Source organism: Gobio gobio (genome assembly GCF_949357685.1).
Source record: "Gobio gobio genome assembly, chromosome: 20".
Lineage (NCBI taxonomy): Eukaryota > Metazoa > Chordata > Actinopteri > Cypriniformes > Gobionidae > Gobio > Gobio gobio.
This window is the reverse complement of record NC_137113.1, coordinates 41,304-52,500: the sequence shown is the minus strand read 5'-3', so window position 1 is coordinate 52,500 and position 11,197 is coordinate 41,304. Positions and strand designations below refer to the sequence as shown.

General features: G+C 44.3%; 1 protein-coding gene across 1 annotated transcript in view; it reads left to right on the top strand.

Annotated features, from left to right (window-relative positions):
• Positions 1-10,154, top strand: part of chst3b (carbohydrate (chondroitin 6) sulfotransferase 3b) — a 12,651-nt gene extending 2,497 nt beyond the window's left edge. Inside the window, exons 2-3 of the mRNA XM_079845927.1 lie at positions 6,620-6,761; positions 8,413-10,154. Coding sequence (XP_079702053.1) covers positions 6,682-6,761; positions 8,413-9,631 — 1,299 coding nt within the window. The 5' untranslated portion in view covers positions 6,620-6,681 and the 3' untranslated portion in view covers positions 9,632-10,154. The remainder of the gene's footprint in view (positions 1-6,619; positions 6,762-8,412) is intronic.
• The last annotated feature ends 1,043 nt before the right edge of the window (positions 10,155-11,197 follow it).

Here is an 11,197-nt window from a genome sequence, read left to right as displayed (position 1 = left end):
GTGTGTGTGTGTGTGTGTGTGTGTGTGTGTGTGTTTCAGTCTCAGTCTCTCTAGTGTGTGTGTGTGGAATGTGACACTGATGTGAGAAGATCAGAGAAATCCACCGGAGCTTTGGGTTGATTTTACTTGATGAAAGTCAATTATCTTTTATGGTTATATTGGATTTTGAATGGATGGCTAGAGATGAAAAGTGTGAGAAAATGAGCGTACACTCAGATAAATACATATGCTGATTTTTTTGGTGGTGATGTAAAATGTTTCCGGAGTCATGCAAGACAGAACTTGTTTCCTAACCGCGTCTGCTGGACACCTCCTCTCCTCTCACTGTGTTATTATCTCCGGTCACATATTTCACTGGTTATGACTGAGGCCTGTTATCTGTGTTCAGATTCCTGAGTCTCATCCCAACGCTTGGCCATCTCTGAACTCTGGCTCATTAGTACAGGACAAGCGTACTGTACATTATTTAAATACTCTTTTACTCTACTGTTGCTGTTCGTGTTAATGTATTTTTGTGCTAATGTCCTAAAATACAGTGATTATAAATCTTTTTTAGACAGGGGGTTTGGTCACTGATTCCAGTTAACATAACAAATATTGTAATTAGTAACGTAATCCATGACATTACACATTTAGGATAATATAATATTACTGCTTTTTGATTACTCATATCGTTCCAAACCTGTCAGACCTTCGTTCCAAACCTGTCAGACATTCGTTCCAAACCCGTCAGACCTTCGTTCCAAACCCGTCAGACCTTCGTTCCAAACCTGCCAGACCTTCGTTCCAAACCCTCCAGACATTCGTTCCAAACCCGTCAGATCTTCGTTCCAAACCTGTCAGACCTTCATTCCAAACCAGTCAGACCTTTGTTCCAAACCTGTCAGACCTTACCTCTCAGACCTTCGTTCCCTTCATTCAAAACCCGTCAGACCTTCATTCCCTTCATTCAAAACCCGTCAGACCTTTGTTCCCTTCGTTCCAAACCCGTCAGACCTTTGTTCCAAACCCGTCAGACCTTCGTTCCAAACCCATCAGACCTTACCTGTCAGACCTTCGTTCCCTTCATTCAAAACCCGTCAGACCTTCGTTCCCTTCATTCTTAACCCGTCAGACCTTCGTTCCAAACTTGTCAGACCTTCGTTCCAAACCCGTCAGACCTTCGTTCCAAACCCATCAGACCTTCCCTGTCAGACCTTCGTTTCCTTCATTCAAAACCTGTCAGACCTTCATTCCCTTCATTCAAAACCCGTCAGACCTTTGTTCCAAACCCGTCAGACCTTCGTTCCCTTCATTCAAAACCTGTCAGACCTTCATTCCCTTCATTCCTAACCCGTTAGACCTTTGTTCCAAACCCGTCAGACCTTTGTTCCAAACCCATCAGACCTTACCTGTCAGACCTTCGTTCCCTTCGTTCCAAACCCGTCAGACCTTACCTGTCAGACCTTTGTTCCCTTCGTTCCAAACCCATCAGACCTTACCTGTCAGACCTTCGTTCCCTTCATTCTTAACCTGTCAGACCTTCGTTCCCTTCGTTCCAAACCCATCAGACCTTACCTGTCAGACCTTCGTTCCCTTCATTCTTAACCTGTCAGACCTTCGTTCCAAACTCGTCAGACCTTACCTGTCAGACCTTCGTTCCCTTCATTCAAAACCTGTCAGACCTTCATTCCCTTCATTCCTAACCCGTCAGACCTTCGTTCCAAACCTGTCAGACCTTCGTGCCCTTCATTCCAAACCCGTCAGACCTTCGTTCCTTTCGTTCCAAACCCATCAGACCTTCGTTCCAAACCTGTCAGACCTTACCTGTTAGACCTTCGTTCCCTTCATTCAAAACCCATCAGACCTTTGTTCCCTTCGTTCCTAACCCGTCAGACCTTCATTCCAAACTCGTCAGACCTTACCTGTCAGACCTTCGTTCCCTTCATTCAAAACCCGTCAGACCTTCATTCCCTTCATTCCTAACCCGTAAGACCTTCGTTCCCTTTGTTCCAAACCCGTCAGACCTTCGTTCCAAACCCCTCAGACCTGTCAGACCTTCGTTCCCTTCATTCAAAACCCGTCAGACCTTCATTCCCTTCGTTCCTAACCCGTCAGACCTTTGTTCCAAACCCGTCAGAACTTACCTGTGAGACCTTCGTTCAAAACCCGTCAGACCTTACCTGTTAGACCTTCGTTCCCTTCATTCAAAACCCATCAGACCTTTGTTCCCTTCGTTCCTAACCCGTCAGACCTTCATTCCAAACTCGTCAGACCTTACCTGTCAGACCTTCGTTCCCTTCATTCAAAACCCGTCAGACCTTCATTCCCTTCATTCCTAACCCGTCAGACCTTCATTCCAAACTCGTCAGACCTTACCTGTCAGACCTTCGTTCCCTTCATTCAAAACCCGTCAGACCTTCATTCCCTTCATTCCTAACCCGTAAGACCTTTGTTCCAAACCCGTCAGACCTTCGTTCCAAACCCCTCAGACCTGTCAGACCTTCGTTCCCTTCATTCAAAACCCGTCAGACCTTCATTCCCTTCGTTCCTAACCCGTCAGACCTTTGTTCCAAACCCGTCAGAACTTACCTGTGAGACCTTCGTTCAAAACCCGTCAGACCTTCATTCCCTTCATTCAAAACCTGTCAGACCTTCGTTCCCTTCGTTCCTAACCCGTCAGACCTTCGTTCCCTTCGTTCCTAACCCGTCTGACCTTCGTTCCCTTCGTTCCAAACCCATCCGACCTTTGTTTCCTTCGTTCCAAACCCATCAGACCTTCGTTCCTTTCGTTCCAAACCCGTCAGACCTTTGTTCCCTTCATTCCAAACCCATCAGACCTTCGTTCCCTTCGTTCCAAACCCCTCAGACCTTCGTTCCTTTAGTTCCAAACCCGTCAGACCTTCGTTCCCTTCGTTCCAAACCCATCAGACCTTACCTGTCAGACCTTCGTTCCCTTCATTCAAAACCCGTCAGACCTTCGTTCCCTTCTTTCCAAACTCGTCAGACCTTCGTTCCAAACCTGTCAGACCTTCGTTCCAAACCCATCAGACTTACCTGCCAGACCTTCGTTCCCTTCATTCAAAACCCATCAGACCTTCATTCCCTTCATTCCTAACCCGTAAGACCTTCGTTCCAAACCCGTCAGACCTTTGTGCCCTTCGTTCCAAACCCGTGAGACCTTCGTTCCCTTTGTTCCAAACCCGTCAGACCTTCGTTCCAAACCCCTCAGACCTGTCAGACCTTCGTTCCCTTCATTCAAAACCCGTCAGACCTTCATTCCCTTCGTTCCTAACCCGTCAGACCTTTGTTCCAAACCCGTCAGAACTTACCTGTGAGACCTTCGTTCCAAACCCGTCAGACCTTTGTTCCCTTCATTCCAAACCCATCAGACCTTCGTTCCCTTCGTTCCAAACCCCTCAGACCTTCGTTCCTTTAGTTCCAAACCCGTCAGACCTTCGTTCCCTTCGTTCCAAACCCATCAGACCTTACCTGTCAGACCTTCGTTCCCTTCATTCAAAACCCGTCAGACCTTCGTTCCCTTCTTTCCAAACTCGTCAGACCTTCGTTCCAAACCTGTCAGACCTTCGTTCCAAACCCATCAGACTTACCTGCCAGACCTTCGTTCCCTTCATTCAAAACCCATCAGACCTTCATTCCCTTCATTCCTAACCCGTAAGACCTTCGTTCCAAACCCGTCAGACCTTTGTGCCCTTCGTTCCAAACCCGTGAGACCTTCGTTCCCTTTGTTCCAAACCCGTCAGACCTTCGTTCCAAACCCCTCAGACCTGTCAGACCTTCGTTCCCTTCATTCAAAACCCGTCAGACCTTCGTTCCCTTCGTTCCTAACCCGTCTGACCTTTGTTCCCTTTGTTCCAAACCCATCCAACCTTTGTTTCCTTCGTTCCAAACCCATCAGACCTTCGTTCCTTTCGTTCCAAACCCGTCAGACCTTTGTTCCCTTCATTCCAAACCCATCAGACCTTCGTTCCCTTCGTTCCAAACCCCTCAGACCTTCGTTCCTTTAGTTCCAAACCCGTCAGACCTTCGTTCCCTTCGTTCCAAACCCATCAGACCTTCGTTCCTTTAGTTCCAAACCCATCAGACCTTCGTTCCCTTCATTCCAAACCCATCAGACCTTTGTTCCCTTCATTCCAAACCCATCAGACCTTCGTTCCCTTCGTTCCAAACCCCTCAGACCTTCGTTCCTTTAGTTCCAAACCCGTCAGACCTTCGTTCCCTTCGTTCCAAATCCATCAGACCTTCGTTCCTTTAGTTCCAAACCCATCAGACCTTCATTCCTTTAGTTCCAAACCCATCAGACCTTCGTTCCCTTCATTCCAAACCCATCAGACCTTCGTTCCCTTCATTCCAAACCCATCAGACCTTTGTTCCCTTCATTCCAAACCCGTCAGACCTTCGTTCATCTGCGGAACACAAATTAAGATCTGTGATGGAGTGTCTAACAGCACCAAAGACTGAGACGGAAGAGAAGAAATGGTTGAATAAAGTCATTATTTTATTTTTATTGTGAACAAAAAAAGTATTCTCGCCGCTTCATAACATTAAGATTGAACCACTGGAGTCACATGGACTATTTTGTCCATGTCTTTACTGCCCTGGTTGTGGTAATAACTGCAGCCTATGGAGGGGTCAGAGAGCTCTCTGGCTTCATCAGAAATTTTAATTTGTGTTCTGAAGATGAACGAAGGTCTGACGGGTTTGGAACGACACAAGGAATTTATAACAGAATTATCAGTTTAGGGTGAACTAACCCTTTAAAGAGGGCAAGCTTTAACTGAACTGACACCAACATTGTTCTTGCTCCGTCTGTGCAATAGCTGTGACCTTCAGCTGCTCAGGTCTCTGGGAATATCAATGGCCAAAATTACCATTTAAAATCAGAATATGAGCATAGCTCACTTACATTCACTAAAATATTGAAATGTTAGCGAGTGATTGACTGTCAAAGCGCAGTTTGAATGCCCCGCCCCCAGCTGAACTGGAAGTTTTGATTGGTTTTGCACTGCGAGCCAGACGTGTCTGCTATTGGCTGAAGCGAATCAGACCTGTCTGCTATTGGCTGAAGCGAATCAGACGTAACCCTTACACAGCAGATACTAACTCTAACCCTTACACAGCAGATACTAACCCTACACAGCAGATACTAACTCTAACCCTTACACAGCAGATACTAACCCTTACACAGCAGATACTAACCCTTACACAGCAGATACTAACCCTAACCCTTACACAGCAGATACTAACCCTAACCCTTACACAGCAGATACTAACTCTAACCCTTACACAGCAGATACTAACCCTAACCCTTACACAGCAGATACTAACTCTAACCCTTACACAGCAGATACTAACCCTAACCCTTACACAGCAGATACTAACCCTAACCCTTACACAGCAGATACTAACCCTAACCCTTACACAGCAGATACTAACTCTAACCCTTACACAGCAGATACTAACCCTAACCCTTACACAGCAGATACTAACTCTAACCCTTACACAGCAGATACTAACCCTAACCCTTACACAGCAGATACTAACCCTAACCCTTACACAGCAGATACTAACCCTAACCCTTACACAGCAGATACTAACCCTAACCCTTACACAGCAGATACTAACCCTAACCCTTACACAGCAGATACTAACCCTAACCCTTTATCAGAACTGAAAGAGTTTTTCACACCGTGATGAGGTGATATTAATTTCATCATCTGCACCCTTTTCTGAAAACGGCTTCATCTGATCCTGAAACCACACGTTTCTGTTGTTGATTGTCAGGCCGAGGTTATTTGCTTGTGAAACTGACTGACTTTTTTTGTTTTTGAAATAGCGTTATATTTTAGGAAAGTTTTAAGCTTTTAATTGAAACCCTACCCAACATCCTCTGCTGTGGGATCAGTTTTCACAGTGTGTGTTAATTAGTGTTTACTGAAACTACAATCTCTATTATTATTACCACTCGTTTGTCTTTTGCTTCCAGAGCAACCTTTGCTGTGTAAGTCTTCTCGCTTTGTGCTGTGAATACATTTCAAATTATGCACAGTAATAATAGCTATAATAATAGTAAAGTAATAATAGCACATTGCCTATAGCAACACCATAGTAACGCCGATAGCATCATTACACACCCTAAACTCTAAACCCTTCCTCAGAAAATGTACAAATCTAGCCATCTTGCCTTTGATAGTCTCTTTCTGCCTTAAGGAAATATTAAATCAGATCATTTATGAAAACCAAAACTAATATGTTGGATTGTGAAGCATAACCCATACATACTTTACATTTGACTGCCATTAGTAATCAGGCATATGGAAATGAGTGCTACTAACTATCCTATAACCTTCAGTCCATGTCTGGAGAGATTAATAACATTAAATGAATGACCTGCAGTAACACGTGTCAGAGAAACACACGCTACCACACATGGACTGTCCACTGCAACAAGACCAGCTTCAGATGAATTAATGATTAAACTCTGATTATAAAACTGGGAAATGCTCATATACATTAGATTCAGATTATGACTTTGAAGTGGAGAGCTTATAGCAGAATAATAACTCAAGATCTGCGTGGTGTTACTGTCATAACTCATGTACTGTGTGTTTTATTTCAGAGGAAAAGGATGAAGGAATGATCTGAGAGTGAGAAACCGGCTGAACACTATCATACACAAGAATGCGCATTAAATATACCATTTCTGTCATCTTTATTGTGACTCTGGTCATCATAGAAAAGGAAAACAACATTATTTCAAAGTAGGTATTCTCTCAATCTCTTCCTCTTTTCTTCTGTATGTGTGAATAACAGTCAGAGAACACTTTAAAATCAAACGTTGTCTGGTGTTATTCAAGTTTCGGTTTCTATTGTTAGAGAAATGGCTTCTTTGAGAAGAGACATTAAAGGGATAGTTCACCCAAAAATGATCATTAAACGTCTCATCATTTGCTCACTCTCATGCGGTTCCAAACCTGTTGGACTTTCTTTCTTTCTGTGGAACAGACAAAACCCCCTTCAAAATATTTCGGTGTTTTGCAGAAGAAAGAAAGTCATACATGTGTGAAATCATGACCCAAAAAAAGGAGAAATTATCAGGCAGAAGGCGGTAGTGAAGCTTCAATAAAAACACATTTTTATTCAAAAGAAAAATAATATAATTAGGAAAAAAAAACATTTACATATTAACAGGATGCAGCAGACCTTCAACGCAATTACATTTACATTTTACATTTAGCCATTTAGCAGACGCTTTTATCCAAAGCGACTTACAAATTTGCAATAGAAGCAACTAGGACAGTCAAGGGCAACAATTTTTTGTATTTATTTTTTATTATTAAATAGACAAACAGAAAATGAATAGAGTGATAAGTGCTATTCTTGATTGGCCAGGTGCTGCTGGAAAAGATTACCCACAAATAAAAAATAAAACAAATAGAAATAAACTAAACCCACAGATGGCCACAGGTTACCTAGGTTGAATAATAATAAAGTGACCGAACCACCACACCACTTCTATCCACCGGTGAAGGCAACCCCACAGCCACCGTCAGGTCAAATAGAAATCTACAACAAAACAAACAATAATATTAACAGTGTAATGCAAACGGAACAAACAAGTCAACACTGTCTTAGTCCCTTTTTTTGTCTTTGCTGTGGCCTCAGTTCTCATTTGGTCAACTCTGGTGCAACATCCAACAAAAAAAAACACAATCTCAACCATAATTCAACCTAAAATAAATGGTAATCGTGCATCCCTGTAAGGGAAAACACAGTCCATTACTGAAAATAAATATTTACAATACAGAGGAAAAAAGTCACGTACCCAAAACATTTGAAAAGAAATAAAACATTCAGGATGAACATTAAAATCATTCAAACATTTAAAACTCCCTTTTTAAACCCTTTATGTTTTAAATAAAAATTAAAATAATACCTCTACCATCCGTTATTTTGGTTTACGACACTAAAAAATGCAAAAAAACGGACAAAATAACATCATCAATAAAACACGTGTTAAATACACATGGCCACGCGATCATCGGATAATAAAACTACTCCCTCCTAAACGGTCATCATGTGTTCAACACTCAATGTTCCACCAATGACATGTGACTGCACATAAGCGATCCTAACATTTGCTGGTCTATTGCCTCCATGCAACACGTAAACCTGCCGCGACTTCCATTCACGAATCGTCAGCGGAAAAACAAAGGGTGGAAGTGGACGAACAGTTCTCATCACTTCCTTTTATAGAATTGAGGATGATGGGATTTGTAGTTCCTGAAACACGCCCCGTTACACATGCTTGGAAGGACATGAGGGTTAGGGTTAGGTGACAGGATGATCATTTTGAGATCAACTGGCCTTTTAGCACGAATCGTACCGTTCATGGTTTCTTGTCTTTTTCAGGGTGTCTGATAAACTGACCACGAAGCTGACCCCGCTGACCCCGCTGCTGCTGCTCGGCCCGTCTCTCTCGTCGGCTCCGCAACACAATGTCTCGTCCGACCAACACGTGAATCATCATCTGGAAAACTCGACGTGGTCCATCCAGGAGAGCGTCTCGCCTGCGTCCGCGGCAGGAGGACGGAAGCACATCCTTCTGCTGGCCACCACTCGCACAGGCTCCTCTTTCGTCGGGGAATTTTTGAACCAGCAGGGATCAAATATGTTTTACCTGTTCGAGCCGCTGTGGCACGTGGAGCGCATGTTATCGGTGGAGACGGGCGGGACGAACGCAAGCGTCGCCGGGCCGGCGTATCGGGACGTTCTGCACCAGCTGTTCCTCTGTGACTTTTCCCTGCTGGAGAGCTTCATCGAGCCCGCGCCGGAGGATCATGTGACCGCTGCGCTCTTCCGCCGCGAATCTAGCCAGTCTCTGTGTGAAGATTCCGTCTGCACGCCGTTTGTTAGGAAAGTATTTGAGCGTTACCATTGTCGCGTGCGGCGCTGCGGGCCGCTCAACCTGACGCTGGCCGCTCAGTCCTGCCTGCAGAAGGAGCATCACGCCATTAAGTCCGTCCGTGTGCGGCAGCTAGAGACGCTACGGCCGCTAGCCGAGGATCCCAGGCTCGACATGAAGTTCATCCAGCTGGTCAGGGACCCTCGCGCCGTTCTCGCCTCACGAATGGTTGCCTTCTCCAGCAAGTACAAGATCTGGAAGAGGTGGGCCGTGGACGGAGGAGACCTTCCAGTGGACGAGGATGAAGTGAGAAAACTCAAAGGAAACTGCGACAACATCCGCATGTCTGCTGAGATCGGACTCAAGCAGCCACCATGGCTACGCGGACGCTACATGCTAGTGCGCTATGAGGACATCGCGCGATTCCCAATGCACAAAGCTGCAGAGATGTACAGCTTTATAGGCATACCCTTCTCCACAACAGTGGAAGAGTGGATCCTAAAAAATACTCAGGCATCAAAGGAGGTCAGTGGAGTTTACTCCACCCAGAAGAACTCCTCTGAACAGGTGGAGAAGTGGAGGTTCAGCATTCCCTTTAAACTGGTTCAGCTGGTGCAGAAAGTGTGCGGCCCCACCATGACTCTGTTCGGATATAAGTTTGCGGAAAACGAAGACATGTTGACAGATAAATCTGTAAGCCTGATCGAAGAGAGAACATTCTCATGATACTGCACATACTTCATGAAGAAGAGTGCTGGGATGTTTGTGATATGATTGAACAAAAATTTGAATAACGAGTAACTTGCATAACCTCCTTAAGCAGTACTGAACAATGAAATATATAAGTCAAAAGTGACGTGTTTGTTAAAAATGCATAGTAGACATGATCATTGAGTTATAGGTATAGCAGGTGTTTGAGGACTTTTTACTGTGTTTGTTTTGAGGGAAATCAGACGTTTGTGAGCGGCTGCTGTGTGTTCAGATGCTCCACTGCGGAGATATCAAAGACACAGGGATTTACACTAACTCATGCAGTATTTCACCAAACAAGGGCTCTTTCATTTCATAATTATATTCATACTCTGACTGGTCAGTTTGTTGAGAACATATAGTCTCTTGTAATACAGCTTTAAATTTTCCTCAAGGGATAAATACAATTCTTATATAATAATCTTACCCTAAATTCTTGATGCATTTTCTGTGTTGTAAAGATTTTATCAAGCAAATAATAAACCTGTGCTTTTACTTTACTTTGAGTGGTAATGCAAAGCCTAAACATATGGGACGTGTGAACGCAGATCTCTTTCAGGGCTGTTGCAAAAGAATACTTGCGTTCGGAAAGGCAGGAGCTGTTTTCTAAATCTGCAAGTACTAATTAGTGTCTACACTCCAGGAATACACAAACCTCAGTGATGGCCCTGAAACACGTGGTAGTATGCCAGTGCTCTAGCCTAACTCTCTCTGGTTGTATCTGTGCTCTAGGTCTGCCATACTCCTGGGTCGGTCAGTCATGTGCTAGCACTTAGCATTGTCCTGCCTTCGAGGAGGAAGAACCTGCTCGCTGTGGCAGCAGTTAATCAGCTGTTGCGTTTATTACTGTGCCGTCTGCTATTTAGAGCACCAGTGAAACTCTAACATGCTCATTTGCGCAGAACCCCTCCTGTATGTGGTACAGACGGTTTACTCAAACCGACCTCGCCCTCCCACCCACACGCAGAAAGACAGATTTCAGAGGAATCGCCCCATGCCTCCAGCTGAACGTTTGTGCTCAGTCTGTGGAGGCAAGCTTAGGTACAGCTTACACAATCTCAAACCTAACTTTTGATCTAAAGCTTATGTGACAACATATGAGTGCATCTTGCATCAAGAAATGTATAGCTCAAGGACATTTTAAGCTTGATGAGATCTAAAGGAACAGCGTGGTTTATGTGGGCTGTGTGCAGAGGGTGGAGCATGTGTATATGGTCGGAGCAAATATAGAAGAACCCAACCGCGCTCCACAGTCTCTGAGAGCCCTTTTTCCTTGCAAGTAAAATGAGGCCATTAAGCTCCACCCGGCATCCAGACCACCCCATCAGATAATCAGTTAACCCTAAACCTATCCTAACCCATCAGATAATCAATTAACTCTAAACCTAACCCTGCCCTAACCCATCAGATAATCAGTTAACCCTAAACCTATCCCTACCCTAACCCATCAGATAATCAATTAACTCTAAACCTAACCCTGCCCTAACCCATCAGATAATCAGTTAACCCTAAACCTATCCTAACCCATCAGATAATCAGTTA